Source organism: Plectropomus leopardus, chromosome 6, assembly GCF_026936395.1.
Source record: "Plectropomus leopardus strain MGB_pleo_1.0 chromosome 6, ASM2693639v1, whole genome shotgun sequence".
In the NCBI taxonomy this organism is placed as follows: Eukaryota; Metazoa; Chordata; class Actinopteri; order Perciformes; family Serranidae; genus Plectropomus; species Plectropomus leopardus.
In genome coordinates this window covers 17,815,724-17,841,722 of record NC_142181.1, presented here as the reverse complement: position 1 = coordinate 17,841,722, position 25,999 = coordinate 17,815,724, and the positions used below count along the sequence as shown (strand labels likewise).

Genomic DNA, 25,999 nt, shown 5'->3' with positions numbered 1-25,999 from the left:
GACTGTTAGATTTGATGTTTGTTACTGTAACAAAGAGTAACTGTTTTGTTACTCCACCTAAAAGTGACTTGAATTGTACATTGTTTACTTATTTTGCTGGATTGCTGAATGTAAATTGCACTACATTCAATTTACTTGAATTGAACAAGCTCTTGTATTAATTTTATTTTGGAGACACTTTATGTCAGACTGTAAAACACAGATTACAAGTTAAATATATATTTTCCTGCTGTGATGTATCTATCTAAAATGATATTGTGTATTGATTACACCTAATATAGTTTTACTGTAAATTACAACACTGGCTGGAGTGTAATTTATGCCTGCTTTATGCCACATGACAGCTACTCATTTCAATAATTTACTGTGAATAATAAACGTTAAACATGCCAAAAATGTCAGCTATTATTAAGTGGCTCTTCTGTCTGTTATCAGTTAGTCAGACTGGCTACTCTGGCTAGGCTAAGGCTGAGTCTCATGTTAGTTTTAGGGTACAGAGGCAAGGAAATGCCGAAATAAAATCACTCCACTGTCATTACAAAAGCATCGCACATATCCCAACAACATAAAGGACTTCAATTTATGCATTCCCTTATTAACAGTGCTATGTTGTACTACACTGACAAAGACAGAAAAAAATACATCTACAGTACAGTATTATGAGGCAGTCCCGTCTGACACAACCTGTATATAAAAATGGATAACATGGGACACCCGGTGGCCGGATAGAGCAGCTGCCACATGTACAGAGGTTGTGTCCTCGCTGCAGCAGTCGCAGCCTTTTACTGCATGTCACCCTCCCCCCTCTCGCTCTCCACTCTTCACATTTTGTCTATTCTATCAATTAAAAAGGCATAAAAAAAATAAATAAAACAAATGGACAACATGACAGTTCCCTCCAAAGTGTAGCTTCTTAATCTAGATCGCCCCCTGGTGTCTGCTGCAATATAGATCTTAAAGCCCACCCCTCCATCTCAGTGAACGGGACATAAGTCGAACTAAAAACTCAAAGTTCACACCAGATAAACTTTTCCCAAAGATGGTTTCTAACCAGGGCTGGGCGATATGACCCCAGATCAATATCATAATGAACTAAACATTTTACTTTGATTAGAATTAAAGAACAATATTTTGGGGGGTTTTTTTTGTTTGTTTTTTGCCCTCATATTTTACTGACACGGTTTGTATTGTAAATATGCTCAAGCATTAAAGCTGGAATATTTTTTCTAATGAAAGAGTGCATATCTTGTCTTTGTGATTTTAAAATAATTAAATTAAATACACACAGATGAACTACTTATGGTTCTTTATTGAATATTTCTGATGTGAAAAATGTTGGCAGTTGGCAGTAATTAGTATTACTGTCCCTTGTTTAGTCTGCTCTTCGTCTTCTCTGCTCGTTTATTTTAAAGCATAACATGAATAAAACAGTCCATTGTCCTTTTTGTGCCACTGTGCTCCTTAAAGTTTTCCAAAATGTTGAGCTGAATGCGGTCACATTAGGTTTTTTTTTTGGTCAAAAATAGTATACACTCCGTTGAATGTAAAATGCCCCTAGTCAAAGCTCTGACGGTCGCACGTGGAGTTTAGCGTGTTAAACGTGCACCTGCATCACGCAGCGTCGTAGATGTGTTTGATTTTGGTCATTAGCGTACAGGGCGCGTTGAACATTAAATGATTTAGCATTTCAGGTAGACACAATCTTTATTAGAGCTATGTCCAAGCACAGTAAAGCTAACCAGAACCCACACGGAAGCAAACTTATCTTGATTGTGTCGTTGTGTTTTTGACATATTAGGCTCTTTTGGGCTGAACTGCACCTAGCTGGAGAGCAGGAGGCCGCAGGAGGGGGCGGTGACAAAAAGCTGCGATCAAGTCAGATTTCTGACTTTTCCAGCGGCCTTTAGTCTGCAAAGGAAGTCACAGAAGCACCCACATCCTGTTAGACTGGATTCTCATTCATTCAGATCATATCGTTTATCAGTCTGTTTACAGTCTCCAATTATTGTATTGATGGACAAAGTAAACTTTTCAAATATTATATAGGCGATCTGTGAATTCTGTTCACGGTTCAGAGCTCATCTGTCACCCTCAAACTACATCCATGAATCAAAACCATCATAACAGCTCTCAGTGCAGATCAGTCAGACAGCCGATGATCAGGGCTTCACATCTTCACAAGGATGACTTTTTTATGCTATTTTGGACAACATACTTCACCTGAATTTGGTGTGATATTTGAACAGTATGTTGTACTATGACCTTTTTAGATTCCATTTCGGACAACATGTTATACTATGAATATTTATGCTACTTTTGACATCATAGTGTAATGACTTTTTCATGCCAATTTGGGCAACGTTCTATACTATGACTTTTTAGTACAATTTGCAAGCCACACTATCCTATTATTTTTTGTACCACTTTGAACGACATACTATACTGTGACTTTTTTGCCTTTTTGGGCGACATCCTAAGACTTATTAATGCTATTTCTTTAACAACATACTATTCTATTACTTTTTCTGCCATTTTTGACAACATGTTCTGACATGAGTTTTTCATGTTATTTCGTTAGACTTACTACACTGAGTTTTTTATGCTATTTTGGACGACATAATATACTGTGACTGTTTTATGCTTTTTTGGATGACATAGTATATTATGGCCTTATGATGCAATGTTATGTCATGTCAAGCCCAGTTGCTAAGCACTTCAACAGTTTTTGATTTGCTTCAGTGTAAAACATTTTTACAAAACACAACACAAAATGGCATAAAACAGCAAAGAAGGAGCTTCATAAATTAGTAAACATAATACAATTTAATAAGTTGTTTTTTTTTTAAATAAATTTTTCATTTTACATATTTTCCCCAGCTTTTTACATAATACAGTTAGATCTAAATGCAGCCCAACATTTACAGGCTATATACAACTTATACTTTCTCCATAGGGAAAACACACAAGTTAAGTGTTGCTTCTTCAAGTAACTCAATCCCTGTTCATTTTTACACATTTTGTTTTGCTACAATATGATCTCAAAATGCATTTGTTCAGGATCATTTGCATAAAATGAGGGTTGAAAAAGCATTAATTTATCATTTCAATTAATGAGTTAAAAACAAAACTAAGAGTCCCTGCTTTAATCATATTGCATCAGAACAAAATTGAAAACAATTACTGGGTGAAAACTTTACAAAGTGGCCAAATGTGTTATTAATGTGGGAAGAGGTCTTTGTCGTCTTCACGCCCTGATTTACAGAACTGTACACCCCCCACCCACCCCTCCCCCCAAAAAGAAACAACTATATTACCAAATTTACACTGAACAGAAGTTATTCTGCAGATGAAACAAGCAACGGTAAATTTCAAAATACAAAATCAGTTTTGAAAATTACACTTCACATACACGTGATACTTTAATAAAGTAATCGCATTTTTGTTTAAAAGAAAAAGGGCTTAAATTCTGATGAGTGCACTACTCCATATCCTTTCACAGATCAATACATTCAGATTAAATAAGGAAAGCACAGCAGGTTGCTGTTCTAGCAAGTGCTACTCTAAACTGCTTCTCATTGAGACTTATAGAAATTTTCACAGTGCTAGCTTTGGAAAATGATCAGAAGAAAAAAAAACTTGATTTTTGAAATCACACTTAACTGATTCCAACCCAAAGTTACGGATGATAGAGCTTCAACTCTGAGACGAAAAATGTTACATTCCTCCCGCAAGTTGTTGAGGTCTGCAAAGCACAACAGACAAAACTCTTCGCTTTCACAATGATCACAATTTAACACAGTCATGACATGCATTCACAGCATGCAAGCACACAACCCACTACCATTTGCCCTGCAAGAAAGCATAGAAACGCACTTTACTACATTTGATGGACCTATGTATTCACATTCAAAACCTCGAAACACTCAACTCCCTCACCTGGTAGCATCTGAGTTTGTTTCATAGTATACAAACACACCACTATCTGTTGTGACATTTACGTTTTGGGGTCATGTAGAATTGATTGTAATTGGCGCGGATGCTTTAAAATAAATTAGACAAAATCATAATCCTAATGTAAGACTTGTGCTCAGTGAAAAGTTGCTAGTATGTTTGGAGGACAAACACTAGGGATAAGTAACAATTTGTGTCCAACACCAAAAATCAAACAAAACTGCATATTCTTTTATTTAGGTGGCCGTTGTTTGAATAATATCCATCAGTGTTACACGTCACTGGCAGATTTTTTCATCGTCCCTGGGGATGCAGTGTTACACTGAACACAATCAGCCAGCAGGAGGAGCTATTGCTGTATGAACCATCACTGAGGACTGCAGCTCCTGATCGGGAGGTTTAGTTCAGTCCGTGATTTTGCACCGGCCCTGCAGCATGTGTCTCTGCTGGAGAGGAGGAGCTCCTCTAAATCACATTCCCAATGTGCTGGTTATGGCGGGTTGAGCACTCTGATCCTACACTGTCACCACATTCAAAAGCCAGCGTAACCTCTCAAGTATATGATCTACTACTGGTTAATCCACAGCAGTCACAGTGATAGTGGGGAGTCTAACCAGCCAGGACCGACATGATCACTGTAACAGGGTGCGGACATCAACGACACTGTACTAGCATTTCTCTATATGAAGCTGTTTCTGTTTCTGTAAAACTTGTGTGAAAATGAGTACTGCTCTACTATCTGTAACAACGGGTGAAAAGGGGTCCAAACATTGCCCCACACACACACACACACACACACACACACACACACACAACATGATGACTATCAGCCATATCCCAAAGTCAGGATGAAGATTTCAGGACACTGTGGTGGACTAGTACTGAAAGAGGTTTTGTTGTAGGAATGTTCCCGTCTTTATATAAGCTGTAATGCTTCTGAATGATAGTGTGGATCAGCGAGGTGTCCACCTGCTCTCCTGCCCTCGCTGAGGCCTGCCCAGAGGCCCGTGATTCTCCCCTAACGCGGGGCGTCTCCATCTCCCGGTGGTCGTGTCGGCAGTGTTCAGACCAGCTTCAAACTGCTGATGGGGAATGAGGGCATGGTCACCATTGCCACAGGGTTGAGCACCGTCTGACCCACCAGTTGCGGGTGGTGGGTCACCATTTGAGTGCTCACTGCTGTCTGCTTGCCAACGATGGTGGCAGCTGCTTGGCTCGTCGCAGTGCCGTTCATGTGAGGGTGGGCATGGTTCAGGGTGTGTGTGATGTGGCCGACCACAGCGGATTGTGTGACAGCCACCGGTTGGGGATAGAGGGCAGGTAGGTGCTGGCTCAGGTGAGCCACCGGGTGCACGGTGATGTGGCCGATGGGTTGGTGGCCGGGGGCTAACTGGACAGTGCTGGTGGTGGTGGATGGAGCCAGGTGGGCAATGTGTTTGGGACCCCCGCCCTGGATGACGTGGCTGACTGCTTGGATGACTGATGGATGGGACACTGAAGCGTGAGCGATGACTGTGGGGTGTAGGCTGGATGCAGTCACCATCTGTGTCTGGGTGGGGATCAAGGGCTGACTGGGGGTGGTGGGAGTGCTGCAGGTTGTGAGAGTGGGTGCAGGCTTGGACGCTGGCTGTGGAGGAGTCACTGCCAGCGGCTGGAGCTTCGACTGGTGCAGAGGGACTTTGTGCTGGATGGAGATTTGCTGGCTGATGAAGGAGGTAGTGGTGGGTGTGGTGGGTGTCGGGGTCTGGATCGGGGTCGGGGTCTGAGTGGGTGCTGCAATCTTGTGCAGGTCAGGTTTCATGGTTTGAGGCACTGTGGGTAAGGCAGGCTGTGCTCTTGGTGCAGTCTCGTCTTCCAGGTCGTCATCCATAATCTCTTCACCTTCTGCAGGAGACGAAATGATCAACTCAGTATCAGCAGGTTCCCACACATTTTCATGGACAACATTTCAAAACTTTCAGGTGGCATTTCAAGGACCCATAATTTCTTTACTTGCCCTTAATTGTAATTTAAACTAGTTGGCAGCTATGAAGGGAGAGACTGAACATAGGGCAAAAATAAAGAAATGTACGGGATGGTAAACAGACGTAGCACATCAGCGCATATTAGCCTTACTTTTGTCGACAGCTTCAGAAAATAAATTTGCGATTGTTTTACATTACACGCAACAAAATCCTATGAATTTTTCAAAAATTTTGTTGATTTTCACGAATTCCATGACTTTATAAAACCTAAATTTAAAGGTAAAATATGTAAAGAAACAAAGACAGTGAGATGAAGGGACTTTGTGTAAAAAAGAGTTTTAGATGCCTGCTACTTACAGCCTGGCACCAATAAAGCACTAGCCTCACCTGAGAAGTGTGAGGGCACACACCCATCAACATCCCGAGAACAGAAAATAAGAAAACACAGGCGGAGGACAGAGTCTTTGCAGAAAAATACACTGCCACACATAAGTGGATCTTAAGTGATGCTTGAGGGGGATTATTTCTGTAAGAGTCTATGCATCGATTTTTAGGAAAATTCTGCATAATATATCTATAAAAAAAGGAGGTGGTTTAGTGCTTTAGGTGGTGGGTCATTTTGCAGATTGGAACAAATTCCCACAGAATTAACATCACTTCAGATATGTTCTTAAAATGTATACAGGTGCATCTCTGTAGGTTTCCAGTGATCCAACTTTGGCTGTCAGCCTACCTGAGGCGGTCGAGGTTGAGGCCTGGTCCTCCTCTGGCTGAACCGTCTGTCGGAGGACGCGGTCGATCTCCATCACATCCATCCACTGGCTCAGATCGTTCTTCAGCTCTGCTAATCGCTGCTGCGTGGCAATCTTCTCTCTGGCCAGTCGCTCCATGTCGTGCTCGTAGTCCTTCTCTTTCCGCTTCAGCGTCTGAAAGGAGAGAGCAGAGGAATGCAAAACTCATGACCTGAGTGACTCCATGATGGTGTGAGCGGCTACCAGTAAATGTACGCACTGTTTCCAGTTTATTAGGTTAACAAGTACAGGATAATGCAATAATCAGATGCAGCAGGACTGAAATAAACCCCGTCTTTGTGAAGATTTGCTTTCGTTGACACTTTGTCAGACAGGTGTTGATTTAACTTCATGCTCATGTGTGAGGGCGTAGCTGATGGTTTGTATCTGACTGTAACATTCTGATTTATGTTCCCCTACGTGGAATATTTTAATGAAGTTTGATGACTCAACGTCATTAAAACTGCAATGAAGATCTTTTTTTGTTTTGTTTTGTTGTAAGAATATCGAATCAGTTTGAACGTTACCATTTTATCTTTATTTTATTTTTGGGTTCAGTCCATGTTGAAAACATGCTTATTCTCACTGTGATGGATGATAAATATATTAAAACAAAATGATAATAATAATGATTTAATTAAATGTTTTAACATTTTAATCTCCAGACTGCTGACTTTGTGTGTTGGCTTCATCTTTTGTGCCAACTGGAATATCTGACCCGCTTCTGTCAGGTGTGTTACTAACAGGCACATTAACTGTGATGACTTGGAACTCAATATTATCTTCCTATTTGCTGGTGGCGGGGCAGGTGGGGTATTACAAGTCACATTTATGGTTTAACAGCAGATCTTGAATATCAGATCCGTGCAGGACGCTGAATCAGATCAGTGATGCAAAACATAAACAACAAACACAAACAATTCAGCATCAAGTCACATCAGCCACCCAAGGAGAGGGAGACTGTCTCATTAATTCATGTCTAAATCACTTTAATTAGGCTTCCAATAACAACCAGTGGATTCCAGGAAAATGTCAACCCCCAAGAGAAAAATGGTGTCTACTGCTATAAAATAAAGCAAATCACACAAATAAACCTCAATTAATGCCTCTGAAGTCTTTGCAGCTGATACATAAGGAATAAGTCCAAGACATAATTATTAAAAATAAACCTGCTACAACTGACCACAGCCTGCGTGCAGGGAGCAAAATAACAGAGCCACAGAAGCACAAGGGAAGGAGGAGGTGAAGGGGGGAGGAGACGGGTATGGAAAGTAGGAGGTGCTTCCAGGCAGTGGCTCTCTGTGACCCAATTTCCCTTAACCCGTCAGCTGACACAAGGCAAACCAAACAAACTTCCCTGTACACAGCAACAGCAGGAAGAGTTTAAAATTGTATGAAAAGTACAACAAACTTCACACTGTGAGAGAATAATTCAAATTCACAAATAAACAATGAGCAACACATAAACTAATTCCCAACTTATTCCCACATAAATAACTAGCTGCTGGTACACAGACAGGATGGAGTTATGCTGTTAGAAGATTAGTGTTTTGAAATCGAACACTTCATATGATTTATTGGCGGTCAAGCTTGGTCAAAGTATCCGACGCAGACTCTGGCCTCGGTGGGAGAGGCTCAGGGTAATGACACTGTGTGAAATCTGTAACCAGCAACCTGATGACTCAGGATCATAAAGCCATTTCCCCAAAGGGTGGACTTCCTGTTCGTGTTCATGCCACCGTGTATCTGTGTGTTATTAAGAGCATGTGCGAGTCATCTTGTGGGAGTGTGTTGGATTATAAAAAGGGCATCTGTTTGTGTTGTGTTTGGCCAATTGTGGCTGTATGTAGACAGAGCACGATCTGTGCATGTGCATCTACAGCATAATATACATAAATAGCAAAGGGGGACAAAAGGCGGGCCTTGTGTAATTCAGCACCTGTCTCGAGTCCTTATCCAGGATTAGAAATGCACAGGCCAAGCGGTCTGTGCTTGGACTACATCCCACTTGGGGTGTTTTCAGTCACTCCAAAACACACAAATACAAACTCAGAGGAAGTACTGTTCACATATTTGTTTGGCAGAAGACGAGAACATATTTAAAACCATCAAATCCACATAAACAAGTTGTTAAAGTGAAGAATTCCACTTTAAATTATAGGCCAACAATGATACATACTGAGCAACAGAGTTGCCACAACACTGTAATTTCTAACTTTGACACCATACCAAAAAAATATCGAAAGTCGATATTTGACACCACGGGGGAAAAAATGCCATTAGGGTATTCAGTGTTAATTAAGAAGAACATAACAAGGCTTTAAAATGACAACAACGGATTTTCTTTTCTTGGTGAATGGCAGTGAACAGTGGAATGACTGTAATAAACATTAACAATAAAGCTCCTTTCAAACATGCACTGAAAACCTGAAATTATCTACACATTACCTGGAGGAGCTGTATGTCAGAAAGAAAATTTGAATAATTTGAATCGTACATAAACTAACTTTACCCTGCCTGCAAGTTAGTGCAAGACCTGTATAATGTCCACTGAAGCTCATGTGTAAATAGAGTAGTAATTGTATGGAGAATTCACAGGAAGCAGGGGGGCGTGTTTATGACTTGAAGCCCCTCGCAAAACCATAAGTAAACAAACATCAAAAGATGTAAAAGCAGGGTTATTTACATGAAGACAACAATGAAAATATGTAACTGGATACGTATAGAAACATAAAAAAAATAGTGTTGAAACCTGGCAAATATCTTAAATTGTTATGTATCTGCTCATCGATATGTTTGACAACTGAGTTGGACATTATACAGTTGAAAACCCAACTACATGTAATAATTGTGGCAGTTTCTAAATCACCTCAAACACTGTTTGGCATTTCTGCACTGCAGTTTTTTTGTTATTTATCACCTGACGTGAACTCTAATACGGATATATCTGCAAGATGCTCATGAGCCTGGCAGATTTCGCAGTCATGCTCTACTTTAAATTCTGGTTTCCAAAGATGAACCAAAACCAAATTAGCATTAAAGTTGTCTTTAATGCGAATTTGTTACAGACAAACAAGGAGGAAACACTGCTGTCTCGTTCATATCTCATAACCTTTACAAGTATTGTGTACATTTTTTTAGTCAAACACACTGATATGTTAAGTCACTATATTGTGATTGAAGCTGGAAGAAAAGGACAAACCATATACTCCTCTGATAGATTACGTGTGTTCTTTACTATCGTGAACATCTGGACACACAGATGTGTAACCATCAACAGCCACTCGCCGTCGAGAAGAGCTGATAATATCAGTACTTCAGTCTGAGCGCATTAACAGTATCCTCTGTCTCAACACACTATGTACTGAAATGCCCCCATCGTTGGTTTCCATGGAAACAGATGAAAACCTCATAAGGTTTCCTCGGTAACCTAAAAGAACATGCACACCTTTACGTGCCAAAGGTGCTATTACGTTTTCACCTGACAGTGTTTCAATACAGTGTTCAGATTTCTGTTACATCTGGGTGTAATAATGACAACAATGAAAAACGAACACACAGCATCCATCTCAAAGGGATTGTCAGTGGTGCAGAATGAAATGGTATAAAGAGCATACAAAATATGTGACACGTGGACCAAAAATGAACTGGTTGCCTCCTTTCTACATTCAAAGTATTAGCAGGCAGCTCTATGTGAGCGGCGCCACAACTGTGCATGCCACAATCTATGACTCATGGAGGGAAAAACGCTCCACAAACACGGAGACCCACTGAACTCTCCCTGTTACAGTGCTGATGAGGGACAGAGCAAACACTGCGCTCGCCTCTTTAGAAATAGCTCGTCTGAGATTAACCGTGTAAACCTGAAAAGTCTGTCGCAGATGGATCACATGACTGCATCACCCTGTTAATCATGTCATCAGGTCGGTAGGACACAAGGTGCAAAGTACCTTTTGTCTCTTTGCACAAGGCCGCACCCCTGAGCCTCCAAACTTCCTCCTTCCATAGCGACAAGGCCCCACCTCGACCTTATTTGCATGTGAAAATCTAGATCAGTACGGTGATAGACTGCATTGTGTTTTGTGTGTGAGTGTGTATGTGTGTGTGCGCATGTGTTTAAGGTAAACACTGCTCAAGCGCTGTCACAAGCAATGCGAGTGCTGAGCACATGGCCCCACAGAGAACAGGAGAGGGAGGGCGGCAGATAGCGGGGGATTGAAAGAGAGCAATACAAGCTGTACTCACTGACTCACTTTTGCAGCAGACGGCACAAGGCTGGGTTTTCTTAAAGGGCCAGGAGCGCAGGAGGCCACGTTGCAGACATGCTGCTCGGCCTGGATGACTGATTGAGCTTCTGCACACAGGTCTTGTGACAGTGTGGTAACCATAAACCTTTGTCTCTGTATGCCTTCAGGCTGCAACTGAGCACTTCACGTGGTGCCTGACTTGAACAAAAAAAAGGCTTGTCTGTGGAAAAAAAAAATCATTTTGCACTCCACTCCTTGTGTGCAAGACTGTGCTGGTCATAACTGACCTATTTACCTCATCGTGGCTAAAGACCAGCCGATAGTCCAGACCATGCAGCACAGTCAAAGAGAGCTGTGAGACAACAAATCTGCACTCCACTTACATCATATAGCTGTCTGTGTGGCACATTCTTATCATATGCAACAACTGGACAGGATACAACCCTACTGATTAAGATGTTCCTCTTCTTTCCTCAGAAAAGCATCTGTTTTACAGATAGATGTTGAATTTGACTACAGTCTACAGACCATAGAAGAAACTGAGCGTCTCACTGAGCTGAGACCTTAAAAAACCTTGAAATATTAAAGCACAGTGACCTCGATTGCCAAGGATGGCTGATTATTTTTACTGTTCAAGGCTGAATGAATAATGAATGTCAAAGCAATCAGTGCTTTGTTTTGAGGCGATGCGTAGTAGAAAATGTACCATTACGTGCACAAATAAATGTCAACTACAGCTAAATATTAAAGCACATGACTTTCTCCACCTCTACACACCACCAGATGGCACAACATGTTTCAAACAGGCATTCAGGGACACGCAGTGGAGGAACAAGTTCAGTCAGCTTGGAGGGGGAAATGAAGCGCGAGAGGAGTAAACCGAGCCCTGTGTTTACCGCTCTATGTTCCCTCCCCACTGCTGGCAGCTAAGCCTGGTGGTACGGCGAGTCCTGCCTGTTGCAGTGCTGGGCGGGGGCCCAGCACGGGGGGTGACGTCACGCGGCTCAGGCTAGCCATGTGCTTGCTGCTCATGTGGCCTTAAAAGCTCAGAGAGGCAGGATGGAGGGAGGAAGGGAGGGGGGAGTAGAGAGGAAGAGCTCGAATGCATCAGGGCTTATTTTACAGCCACTAGAGGCTCAGGGGAAAGCCTTTAGGAACAAGATGTAACATGTGGAAGGTAAAGCCTGCATATATGGTTCTGTTAATATAAAAACATAATCACTGAAAAGCTAAATTATGTATTTGCATGTATGGTTTCTAGTCAGTTAGTTGATGCGTCATTTGGGTTTCAAAATAAAAATGCAGAAGTGAAACTTCAACTATGTAGTTGTTACTTTCTGAAGACAACAGATAAAACTGCTTCCACTTATTTTACAAAAATGACACTTGAGAAAACAGGCAAACAGGTAAATCAGATGAAATGTGATTTCGAGCCTTGAGCTTCTTATTTAAAACTCTCCTGAGCCCAGTGTTTTTGTGTGCAGGCTGCTTCTCTGCTGCCAAACCAGAGGAGGGCAAGGACAGGGGCGGGGAGGGAGGTGTATGAAGGCAGGACACGCGTCTGTGCCACCCATGACAAGATGACAGTGTGTACACGTGTTTTGTTTTGGCCTTCTGTCACCTTAAGTTCCCATTTTTACTCCACCCCTCCAAAACAAAACAACCCCAGCCAGGCCAATGAAAAAGCCACCTTAGGACAAAGAGGCACGCACGAGTAATCTACAGCAGCTAAATATTTCTGACCTGCAAGACTGTTAAAGCACCAGATTTGTTAAACAGAACCTGTAGCTGCTGAGAATTTACCATTAATGTGGTGGAAAGTTGTCATGAGCTCGACAAAAACTGTTTTTATTGGAAAACAGCTTTAACAAGTGTGACTCACTTAACATTATGAGGCCCATACAGCTGAAATTTCTGCAAAAAGTGGGAATGGCTGAGTTATTTTTCTTCAGCCTATTTGTTTTAAACACATCCCCTTGTCCAGTTCAGCTGTTGTTATGAGGAAAAGAGGCAGGTCAGTCTGCCAGTCGAACACAACACTCCTAACACCGTGTTGCTTAATCACACAGAGAGGGGGCAGAGGGAGGGAGACTGGGTGACGAGCTCTGCACCCACGCTGTCCTAGTTTCCCTCTGTATCCAAGCACAGGGAGGAATAACCAGACTGCTGCTTCTCAGAGAATCAAATCAGCAGCGCGCTGTCCTCTGCACAATTTGCAGGAGTAAACCTGCAGCACAGTTATATAATAATTACAAATATGAACTACAGAGTTTCCTCTTTTAAAGTGGCATTAAAGCTCATTACCAAGATGTGCACACCAAATATTACTGCAATCTATCTACTATCACAAAATAAACACCCAATTACGATGTTTGCCTAATGTCAAATCCCAGTCATCACAAGACAAATGTAAATACAATAAAACTATTCTACTAGCTTGCATGAAATTAAAGCACAAATACACACAACCACATGACATCTGTTCTTATTACAAATCATGCAAACATAGGCCCATGAGCGAGCTTGTGTTTCATATTTAAAGCTGCCAGCCTTCAGTTTCTATCTATAGGAGAGGAAAAAATGACCCACAGAAAACACCATGACATGCTCAACAGCAGAATCGCACTCTGAAAGAGTTAAACTAGGCCAGTGATGGACCTTTGCACCAGCTGTTTACAACCAGGATACTCTCAAAACCTGACGCGAACACATGGTGAGTCATGTGTGGACATGGCACATATTCTTAATACTAACCACAGAGTCGCTTAAAGATAAAGAAAGTGTGATAGATTCCTCAGTAAAGAAGGAGCTGAACACGCAAATACATGAAATGCAAGAAAAAACTAAACTGAAACTACTACTACTGATAAGTAGGGAACAACATTGTGGCAGGAAGGAGGTTTCCAACAAACCTATTTGATCAGACTATTGGCGTGTTTATTAGTGACAAAGGCTACCAAACATCCACTTATCTTTTACTTTGTGACATTTCAAATCAATTTTTTCCTGAAAAATGCAACTATTTCTCTTTCAACAAGGAATGTTTTTGATAACGTGAACCATTATGGCTTAATGGAATAAAAAATACACCCATTAATCACCATCTCTTAAACATTTAGAACAGATTATGTAAACCCTGATAATTATTCTTGTGATCATGCTTATACTACAAAAAGGAGCATGCTTTGTTTGTCCTTTTCTACGCAAATGCCTCTCCTCTTGTACCCAAGATTCTAGCTCACTTGCAGTGTGTTTTTAAAATAATGGATGCTAATAAACATGTGCAAACAAGTCTTAACAAGATTCACAAACATCTGATGAATGCAGTACACAGGCTGAGGCTGACAGTAACTGCGCAGTCAGTTGCTAGAATATTTTGTTGGAAAAGTCCAGTGTGTAGGATTTAGTGGTTGATAACAATCTTAACTGTTTTCATTAGTTTCTAATCAGATGAAAATAGGAATCGTCGTGTTTTCGTTACCTTAGAATAAGTCGGTTATATCTACATTAAAAACAGGTCTTTGTTCACGGGGTCTGCCATGTTTCTGCAAGCGGACAAACCAAACACTGGCTCTGGATAGAACTGTTCACGTTTTTACGTCAGCCACTGTCGTTCTCCTACAAACTTGGCACATGGGGAAAAGTGTGGCGCAACCTCACCACCACACTGGACTTGTGAAGGCTCTATCTATGAGATTTAGAGCAATAACACAGCACCAAACCACTCTTTGCTAGGTAAAGATTAAGTGGAGTAATGGCGTCTTGATCAAAGAATTAAGTCACATTCCCTTCGTACGTTGTAATTCAAGCTTCACTGTCCTTTGTTTTGGTGGCCGGGCGTGCTGGTTAGTGCATGTGAGACCCTACCGCTTCATGTCCCACTGGTTAACTAAATATTACCACTTTCCACTACACCCATAAGGTGCTTATCGCTGATAACGCCACCCAGACCCACAGTGGCGGGACAATGTTGTTGCTCCACCCTCCAGTTAGCCCCAGGTTAGCCCTGTTAGCTCTGTTGCAGGTTTTAGCACCGTTTAGCATTGTCCACACCATTTTGGCTCAGCCAACTCCATATTTGCTTGTGACGTCAGAGGTGAGAGCCATGTGCAGGAAATCCCTGCCCAGATTCTGATGTCATATACAGCACCTCTGAATATAGATGAAATAAAGGTCTGGCATAGATATAGTATTAGTTGTTTAGCTACAGGCTTTTGCCAAACATACAACAAACAAACTCAACTAGTCTTACCTGAATGTATCTCAGCGCACTTCTCAGCACACTCAGATTGGAGGTCTTCTTCTCGTCGATGTTGGGGATGTTCTTTTTCAGCGTCTCAAAGCACTCTTTCAAGTGTGCTCGTCTGACAGACACAAAACACAGAGAGGTGATTTGAGACGGCAGGAATGGTAAAGCAACACTTGCCTTTATTTTAGCACAACAACATTTTCAATCAATGTTCTTGACCAACAAAGATCAGGCTTAGCTTTCAATGTATACTGCTACAAGTTAACAAAAGCATCAGTGAGTCCTTCAAATTTTACTGAGGACTAAGTCCTTCCTTCAGAGAATTTTCATGCCACCAACAATCTGATGTGCACAATGCATTGGTTCTGTCCCCCGATTTGGAAATGTGGAAAAAATGCTGGTAAACTTTCACTTATTTCACTCCAGCAGTTAACTTAAATCTGTTTCTAAACAAATCTGAGGCAAGAAATTGGAAAGCAGCACGTGTCAATGCCAGAATAAATTGCAGTTAAGAATTAAAGGAAATTCATTATGATCATGTGTTTTTATTAATTAAAATAATGCGAAGCAGCGGAGCTACCTCCTGTTTGTTTTTGTATTTCACATAGAAATAAATCAAATTAATCCATGCAGGTGGAAATAGAAGTGAAGGAAGAGGAGGAAACAGATCTAAAAATCAAGAATGAAAGGGGAAAGAAATAAAACAGCAGAAGAAAACAAATGTCTGAAACTCTCCTATGACCAGGCTATCTTGACTTGCCCTGCCCCAGACCCACTCGGCACCCCTCTGCGCCCCGTCATCGGGGCCAAACCAAAGGAGTCCCTACCTTGAGGACATTGTATTTTTTTTGTTTTTCTTTTCTTTTCTCTCTCTCCCCTTTTGGTCAATATTGTCTCATGCTATCACCATCTCTCCCTTCTACATCACCAACGTAGACACTTGCATGCACACACACACACCCACACACTTACACAGACAGACAGACAGACAGACATGCGGTATTAGTATCAGAAAATCTATGTAGAACCTTATGTCTCCTATCTTTGGTGTTGTTGCTATTGTTACATCTTTCCGGGCTTCTTCTGGGTTTTTTCGTGTGTTTATTTGTCTGATCAGATTTTAGGCTACCCCCCCACCCCTTTTTGTGCTGTATCATATGTGTCCTCTTGTTGATCACCTGCATTGCACAATAAAATTATATTTTTTAAAAATTCAGTGCATCCACTTGTTAAAACTATCCGGTCGATTAATTAAGTACCAGCTAATACAGCCTATGTGCGTCCAACCCCTCCATAACCACCTGTATTACGACTTGTAAAAACGCAATACACACGCAGAGTAGCTGGTAACAACCACAAGCCACAAAGACAGTCTACCAGGTAAAAAGCTGCGCTCCGCTCTACCTACGCGACGTGTTGTGTCTGTACCCCATGTATTTGGGCTGTAAAGAGGCCCCATGGTAGACAGGTTGAACCCACCTGTTTTTCTCAAGCTTGTTATGCACTTCTCTTGTGCCTGCCCTGTAAGAGCACAAATGAGAGCACAGTAAGAATTTGGTGTTTAAAAGGGCAATGTGACAAGTATAATCAAAATCAAACCAAAGAAGTGTTTTTGTTGCTAGCAGAGTTTAATGAGGTCTTTAAGAGGTGAAATATCAATAATGTAACAGCATTGCAGAATTTTTCTAAATTTTAAACCATTACCAGACAATACTTTTGAGTTTTAGGAGGCTACTGGTCAAATGTACTGCAATATTTTTGACATTTTATAGACTGATACATTGATTGAAAAAAATTAACAGATTAATTAAAATAAAAAACCCACTCCAATTACAATGTAAACATGTTAACAGACGTACCCTCCAGGCCTCTTCTTGTCAAGCTGGCGACTGTCCTCAGGAGGACTCCCGCGGCTGACGGGGCCGTTCTGTAGAGGAGCCGGCTGCAGCGCAGGGCCCGACTGGGGGAGTAAGGCATGTTGCTGAGGCGGCGAGACAATGGAACCAGGGTAGCGATGAACCAGCGGCTGCTGTGTCTGCTGCTGTAGTTTAGTGTTAGTTTGGGCGACGAGCTGCGGGTGATGATGGTGGTTCTGTATCAGCTGCTTGTGGTTGGTGGTCAGCACTGAGGTCGGGTGGTCAGGTTTGGGCTGTGGAGAGCGTGGCAGAGTGGGTGCAGGTGGTGGAGCGGCTGGAGGGGAGAGCGTGGCGACAGGTAGGGTGGGTGAGCCTGTGGGGTTGGGAGTGACCACAGGGATGGGGATGACTGTGATGGGCATGGAGGGGAGAGGCAGAGAGGGTGGGATGGGTGGCGGGCTGCACTCAGTGCGCAGGTCATCTGCTTTAGAAACATGGTTGATGTGGACCGTTGAGTTATAGTTCACGTCAGAGTGCCTCTGCTCTGCCAGCTGCTCCAGACGCTGCTTCTCTTTTCGTTCATCCTCTGAGGAAGAAACAAGGCAAGTTACCAGAACAAATTCCACAGCGTCCTCCTAAACACACTTCAGATACTAAAAATCACAGCGCTACACCCAGGCCCCCAGGAATGCTGCTAGGGCATGCTGCCAGTTATTCCCAGTGGCCACTTGCAGTATTGCAATAACAACAAAAAAATCCCCTGCAGCCCAAAAATGGTTTTCTCAATAGGCCACCATTATCAAACTGTTAACACGGCACCTGAAACTCCAAACAAGGTGAATTATGATTCTTTCTACACTGACAAAAATTTGAACACAAAACTTTTCCCCCCCTTGTTTTTACAGGTCTAAGTTAAAAGATTTAAAACTATAAAAGCATGCAAAAGACTTGCAGCATGATGCCTCACATGCCATGTGCCCAGTACAGTGTTAATCTGTGATTCATCTGTGAAGAGAACACTTCTCCAAGTGCCCGACACCATCGAAGGTGAGCTGCTGCCCAATCAAGTCACTTAAAGCGACAAAACTACTGTCAGGTAAACACATTTGCAATCATAATTTGAGAGAATTGTATTTGATATTTCACTAAATCAAAGACAAAAATGGTGTGTTTTATGAGTTTATTCTATTTATGGAGGGTTTATATTTTCCTTTTTCTTATTTTTCTTGACCAGAGAAAAGCTTTTTAAAAATCCATGACATCACAGTGTAAATCTCTGAGCTGAGTGGAGAGTCACAGGTGGGGCTAGCAAGAGAAGCATTATTGCCCATGTTCAGTGGGTCACATTCTGCAGAAGTAAACCCACAAGCTGTTACTTTTTTGCCGTATGCAGCAGGCAAACAATTGTCAAAGGACTGAACAGGCGCCATCTTGGGGTCCGGAATCTGGTTATCATTATAGATCTATCACGACACCACAGGCTTATAATGAATATCCTTTAGGTTTGTTAAATTATAGAGAAACAATAACTGTGATCGAGATTTTAAAGCTACAGGTATCTAAACAAGTGCATTATTTAACACCACTAACATTTATGTAAGATGACGTCAGATTTCAGTAAGCAGTAAAGACAAAAATGTCAAAGCAAAAGCAGTCAAAAGCCATTTTCTTTTTCTCTGCTGCTTTGTACCAGGCTTAGATGTATGAAAACCTGCCAGCCAAGCTTCAAGCTCACTCTGAAATAGGAGTGTTGCTCCACTGGATGTAGATCTTGCAGTAATGTAAACTCAGTCACACTCCACTGACTAAGTTGTGTTGAAGAGGTGCGTACAAGTCTGCTCCACATCTCTACTAACAAAGCCACACACTGAGGGAGCCCTCACCCTGTCAGCTAAGTGAAGGACATAACTGCTGCATGTTCTGAGTAGTGTAATAGAAATATATTGAGAGGTTAACTGTTTCTTAAGATCACTTCGGAGTTTGCAACGCTCAGCTGAAAAAAAAAATCTACCTTGGGGACTTAAGAGCCCTTTAAAGAAATCACATCAAACATTTTGAAAGAGAAACTTTTCACATTTAAAAAGAAAAATCCAACAACCGAAAGTGTAACCATAAATGTCACAAATGACTGGACATGCCTGGACGTGCTTCGGAAATCATGACAAGCTTAACAAATGTGTGCGTTATCACCATAACTGGGCAATAGAAGAGGAGTCGGAGACAAAGAGCTTCATCATCCTGGTAGATCTGTCCGGTCATATTCAAGGCACCGTCTCCATAATGATGGAGAAAGAGGCGGTTTGGTTGCTATGGCAGCTGTGATGTTCATTGTTGAGATGTCATACATCTATAAGTAGTAATCTTTAGCGTAATCATTATGTGGACAAGGGTCACTGCAGCACTACACATACTGGTCCCTTCACTTAAGATTCATAGCCGACCTAAAAGCATCTTGGGTAGTTTATTACACTGAAAACCCCTAATATAAATGTTACAGATGACAGCTGATAGAAACAGTGACCAGCCCCTCGATGATTGTCACTGAATTATCAGTTTTTGGGGTACAAGTGGAACATGTCTCATTTATGTCGAATTTTTTTAGGTGTTTAAAAAATACTGATACACCTGATTATTGTCATATTCTGTTTTGTTGCTGTTCTGATTCTCAATAGTTAATATCCTTAGATTTGTGGTAGTAGTTAATCATTTTGTCATGTTTTAACCCCCGATTGCTAATGTTGCAATCTTCAATCTTCAATCTATGACTCTTCCACTCCAACATAACAACATTACAACACAACGTTAGTGCATTACAGCGACAAATACAAATGCAGATGCCACTGTTGTGATTGCGCAAAAAAATCAAATTGATCAAAATCAAAAATCAAACCGTCAGATTAGCATAAGTTTTCCTTGAATTAGATTTTTTTTTTTTAAATCACTAAATATTGCCATGCTTTCACTATTCCAGTATATTCAAATGTACCCGCTGTATCATGATACTTATATCGCAAGATTCTTGCCAATACACAGCCCTGCTTTTAACTACAATATGCAATCAGATGGCAGTTTTACATGTACAGGTAACCTACCCTCCTTTATATATCTGGGCTGAACAAAATAACAGAAACACCTACAGAAAAGTTCAACAACACCAAGAATCCTCCAAAAGTATCATTAAGTTGCATCAACACCTCTCTAAAACAGTTTCATCAGAAACTGAACATTGTATTGACGGTATAAACTGGCGACTGAGCGCACAATACCATGACAGATGTTTGTGCAAACAGTGGTTAGATTTACAGCATTTTGAATACTGAAATATTTTCTAACATTTCTGCCTTGAACAGACAGATTGTTTTAGTACTGAATGTTAGTCATTTGGGTTGGGGTTAGTGTTGCCAAAAATATTGATTGAATACATTTTGATTCTGAGTATTTGAAACAGTTTTAATACACAGCATCGACACACCAGTATCAGCTTACTCTCTCGCTTTCTCTTATTGTAAACGTTTACCACAGTCATTCTGCTGTTCTCTGCTACGAACAAGAAAAGAAAATTCGTCATCATGCTATAGCCTTGTTGTATTTATCATTTAATAAAAATGTTCACTTTTATGCCCTCAAAGTCGTTTTTTCCACGTGGCATCAAATATTGTATCAAATATCAATATTTTTTCATGTTATCAAAGTTAAAAATACCAGTATCATGACAGAAGTAGTTTGGGTTAAGCTTTTGTACCAAAATAAACTTTTCAATGTGATGGACATTATTTGATAGTTTCCCTTGCGTATACAGAGCTTCCCACGTATTACAGTTCTCCAAACATTGTATTTGTCTTTCACTTAAGAGTTCAAAGTTCAGAAACATTACAGCCCTCCTCTCGCAAGCAAATCTTTCCACTGAGATCTGGATCAACTATTACAACAAAAAAACTCGCAACTGGACATTATGTAAAGCAGATAGATAGTTTAAATGTTAATGTCCTTAAATGTTTTTAAGGACAGACATGCAACTTTCTGAACATGTCCCACCACTGTAAAAACCATGCATAAGAGGACATTTCCAGGTCTAAATAGCTCTGGAGAACATTTTGATGGAATCATATGCAACAGTCCATCTTGTCACAATTAGCTGCCTATGTGTTGCATTAAACTGAAAAATATTCTCTTTAAAGTCAAAGAAAGTAGAAAAGAACAAGATGTTCTGATTACTGTGCTTGCCACATTTTGTAAGATGTTGAATGCCCTGTTTTTAAAGGCTAAAAATTAAGTTATTGTGGTGCCGACACATGAGGGGTGCCTTCTCTTAGAGGCCATTTACAAAGCACTTGGAAAAACAAGAGGATTTTCTATAGCCGTTATATAACTGCAGCACATAGAGAAACACTGGCCTACTTTTCTCCACACAGTGACCTGCTCTACAGTAGCAGAGAGGGAGGAGGCAGGAGAGGGAGGAGGGAGGAATCTGCTCTCCAATGCAGCATGCAGGAGGAGCTGGGAGAGCCGACAAACAGGAGCGCTTACTCTTAGCGTTTCTGAATATCTCAAACGTTGCCATGACCCTAAAAAGTTATGAGCTGCAGCTCTTTTCAGAATCTGCTAAATTGCTTGTTTAACTATTAAAATGTTGGACATAGATGGAAAATGACTATATCAACAGTATAAGTGCAAGGTGAGCTTGTGTGCAGCAATACGCTTTCATTGTTGTGTTTGCTTGTCATTACTGTGGTGGGACAGCAGTTCCCCAAATTCTTTTGTGCAGAACCGTTTTAAAGCCTGACATCTAATTCTTTGTCTGACTCAAACCTGTAGTTGCAAAAATGGTTTCGGTTGAGTGTTCATAAATTTTTCTGATTTTTAATGATTGGCTCACAGATTATAATGTTGACATCAAACTCAAGGCGCGGATATATTATAGAAAGTCTACTAATGCCAAAGTAGGACAACTGACAGAGTAACTTGGGACACATACAATTGGCAGTATTTACAGATTACCGCCCATGTGTAAAAGAGCTTAATGGTTGTAAAGACTGCTCTACATGTGCTGTTTGTACAGGTTGAAGGAAACCTTATGTTCCATCAGAGTTAAGTTTTCTTACTTATGCATCATCTTTTTTTCATAAACCAAGGGGAGTTGTAAAAATAATTAAATATTTTTTGTAAGGGGCTAAAATTCCTAATACTTGAAGGTAATAGTTACACATATTTTAAGGGGCGCAGTATTAAAGAAAAGAGCGTGCATTAATGTCATGCTGTGAATGTTGGTGAAACAGCAACAGAAAGCTGCAGGAAAACAAAAAGGTATTCAATCTTTGGAAAAAAAAAGTTTATTTTTGGTGAAGTTTCATTGGGAGTGCAGCAGCATACTGTGTTATTTCCTGTTAGTACATAACTGTATGTTATTGTGTATTAACTGTAAAACAAAATACTATTCATATGGCACACATAGCATTAGTATTGAATTCTTAAAACTAAAACTTGAGCAAATGTACACATTTGTTTAATGTATACCAACAGTAGCCTATGTTATCCTATGGTTGTTTTTTATTATTAGTACTAGGACATATTCATAGTGAACTGTATATTCTTGGTAATATATTAATATATTCTATGGACATCCTATCAATGTCTTTTTTATAGCAGAATGCTAAGGTTTTATTTACCTTTCTGAGACATATTTCTCTCCTCCTGTGTGATGTGGGTATTATTGTGCTCCTGTGCAATACTCAAATAACTGCTTCTGTTAAATAAAGTTTCCCAATTTGGGATCAATAAAGTCATTCATCTATCTATGTATCACGTAATGTGGACTTGGTACCCTCTGCATTTCTTTGTTTTAGTTGTTAAGCTATAGCCTCTGTTTGTCTTGTTGAATAAATACACTGCAAAATTCGTTTTCACAAATTCTTTGGAGGAGGTGGGCAGCTTTCCTCCAGACTACGTATTGTAGTTGCTCATCTTCTTTATAAACAATCTTTGGGAGGGGTAGCCCAGCACGCACGTGGTGATAGAGGCGGGGCCATACTACTGATGTTAAAATATGAAGGCGTGGTTGGTTGGTACACGTCATCGACAGACACTAAAATCTCTCCACGAGCGACTGAAAGGCCAGGGAGTTTGTGTGCGTGTTTTTTCCCCCCACAAGACAAAAACAATCAGACTAAAACATGCATGTACAAGATATTAAAGAATTAAAACACCCTGACATTTTGAAGAGTGGGGATGACTGGGGGGCACACATGCATGCAGGGGAAGCCTTGAACGGCGGAGCCACTTGATCCCCGGCCGACGATGTCAGGTCATTATGTAAAACAAGCTTGGCATTCCCTGCGCCACCGCCCTTTATCCCCGCATGTTTTGGTTATTTGATTTTAAATGTCTCGTAGATGTGCGTGCAGTCAAAAATGTACTGACATGCGGAAACAGCGAGGGAAAAGATCAGACAAGTTTACAGTAATGCTGATGTGCAGCCTACCATTGTAAAAACCCTGTCTGTGCAGCTGGTTTCAATGCAGTAACCCCTGATACTGCAGTAGCCCGTGTATGTTTATTACCTATTTTTGGACCGCTGCGATTTAGGTTAAAACAGAGCCACGTTATGAAATAAACCAAAGCAAGATGTGGCAGATTCCTGCGAGGCGTCTGCACCCTAATACGAAAGTAAAACTAAATTGAAAATGACTGAAACATGTTGCTCAAAGTAGCTCGTCATATTTTCATTTAAAAGCAGCAAACTGGGGGCGTGCATACTGAATTTAGTTCATGAATGACGGCGTTAAATCAACGATAGACAGGGCATGTCTATAACTCGGAAAATAAATCCACCAGAGACACATTTCACTTGATTGTTGAGCGTTTTACAAACAAAATCTAACAGTTACCGATGATGGAAAGACATAAACTACATTTCTAATAAAATACCAACTTACCACGTGCTTTCTGTTGTTGCTGGGCTTGCAATTCCAAAAACTTGGCTGCTTCCAGAAGGGTTTCGATGCTCATTTCTGTCCACTTGAAAATGCTGGCTTTTTTTGGAAGAAAAAGGCGATACGGCAATAGCGATATGCGCCCAAGTAGTACAGGGAGAGGTTCCCAGTCTGAAGCTGGAAAAGGGTAATCGGATACCCCCTCGGTAGAAACTCTACCACTTACGTAGAAGAGTTACAAACAAGATGGCGCTCAAAGTAGTAGGAACAAATAAGGTTTGTGAATCACGTACCGTTTGTAACCGCCCACAGTCGGATACACTCCCTCCATTACATGCGTTACAGAGAAAGTAACAAAACACGGAAAACGGTCTGGACTGGGATTTACAACAGTGTAATAAAACTGCAGTCATGAGCTGAGTCACGTCCGGGTCCGGCACACCTGTAAAACTGCATAGCATACCCGTCTGCTGGCTTTTTGATACTTGCTGTAGAAAAATGTAACAAATATGTTGCAAAAAATTGCTGACGCTTGGTCTACGGAGGCTCCGAGGGTCATATTTCATAAGATACATTTAGCAACCACTTTAGCTCAACAAGGGAGCAACTTTCCTTACATGGCAGAGACAGAAACGGTTAGGAACTGTTTATAGTGACTGAGGAGTTTCAGATAAATTATATTTTTTTTACTCACACTGTTTGTGGATTAGTTTACCCCTTTAAAACACTACCGTCTAATGCTGAGCCTACTCGAGGCTTTGTCCTGAAATTCCATTCTGGAACTTCAGAGGTCTAACGGCTGCTTTCCCCCCCGAACAGAACGTTTCCTGCAATTCTGTTGCTAAGGCAACAACTTTGGTTTCTATTTACTTCCCGTCAGTTACAGCGTTAGCGAACATTCCAAACAGGAAATACGTTTCAAATGTTTATATTTTGCTATTTAAAACGTGAGTGTCAATGCAATACAACACAGCGACACACGTGCATTAGAAACAGAATTCTAGTTATGTGCACGATGCTTGGGAAAACGTGACGTTCACAACCGTCTCCGTAATTTACAAGCAACCGCATCACTGCAGTAAATTTACATCTTATTTATGTATTGTTCAACAGCCAATCAGCGTGAAGAACAACAGGGTATAGCGTCTGCACACATGGATACAAGCGATGTATCGTGCTGTTTCGCTCCCGCGTCCTAAGCGATTATCAAGACAAATCTGATACTGTCTTTAAAACAACAGCAATCAGACAAAAAGGCGAACAAATAAATTAAACTAGTTCAAGTTAGCATGTATTTCAACACACGATTTCGTCTTAGTAACCTTTTTTAACATTTGACCACTGCCCACGGACCAGTGTGTGTAGGGCCTACATGTGAAATAAACAAAACAAGCACATGAGCAGTGGAAGAAAGTATTCAAGGCCTACATATAATAAAGAGCAGTATAAACCAAAGTACAACTTTTAGGTACCTTTAGTTTTTTAAAGTTTCTATTCTCTGCTTCTGTATTGCCCAACATTTATGGGGAAAATATTGTTGATTTTTATGCCACTGCATTTATCTGATAACTTTATTTAGGCTTCTTTGCAAGTTCCTATTAATACAAAATATAACCAACAGATGACTTATATTGCACTCTTGTGGGTTAATAGTGATCTCCAGCAGTATACAAGTGATTCAGTCCTGAATTCATCAATTATCAGAATCCAATTATATATTATACATCATTCTGAAACAGGTCATTCTGCATGAGTTTTGGTACTTGAAAGTCTATTTTGATGCAATTAATTTTGAACTTTCAATTTTTTGAATGCATGATTTTTTTTACTCATTGCAGAGTATTTCTACACTGTGGTATTGCTTGTATTACTTATGTAAAGTAGTAAGTACTTCTTCCGCCACTGCACATAGGACTAAGGCTATAACTCTAACTTTATCATGTAGTTGTTGTATGATATATTTTAAACCAATCAGATTTATTTGTAATATACTATATCTTTTGTTGATTTTT

At 40.7% G+C, this 25,999-nt stretch overlaps 1 protein-coding gene across 1 annotated transcript; it reads right to left on the bottom strand.

Annotated features, from left to right (window-relative positions):
- Window positions 1–2,804: 2,804 nt before the first annotated feature.
- mnta (MAX network transcriptional repressor a) lies at window positions 2,805–24,301 on the bottom strand. The gene is made up of 6 exons (XM_042487051.2): window positions 23,991–24,301; window positions 17,062–17,644; window positions 16,682–16,723; window positions 15,206–15,317; window positions 6,649–6,841; window positions 2,805–5,835 (listed from the first exon to the last, which is right to left on the bottom strand). Exons 1-6 carry the CDS (start codon window positions 24,061–24,063, stop codon window positions 5,015–5,017), a joined length of 1,824 nt encoding a protein of 607 aa, XP_042342985.1. The 5' UTR covers window positions 24,064–24,301; the 3' UTR covers window positions 2,805–5,014.
- Window positions 24,302–25,999: the final 1,698 nt, after the last annotated feature.

What these genes read in the sequence shown, in the direction of transcription:
- mnta (XM_042487051.2), bottom strand. Translation starts at nt 24,063, where the DNA reads ATGAGCATCGAAACCCTTCTGGAAGCAGCCAAGTTTTTGGAATTGCAA. An exon ending in GACAAGAAGAGGCCTGGAGG is followed by an intron (nt 16,724 to 17,061) that starts GTACGTCTGTTA and finishes GTGCTCTTACAG; the next exon opens with GGCAGGCACAAGAGAAGTGC. An exon ending in CTCAACCTCGACCGCCTCAG is followed by an intron (nt 5,836 to 6,648) that starts GTAGGCTGACAG and finishes CGTCTCCTGCAG; the next exon opens with AAGGTGAAGAGATTATGGAT.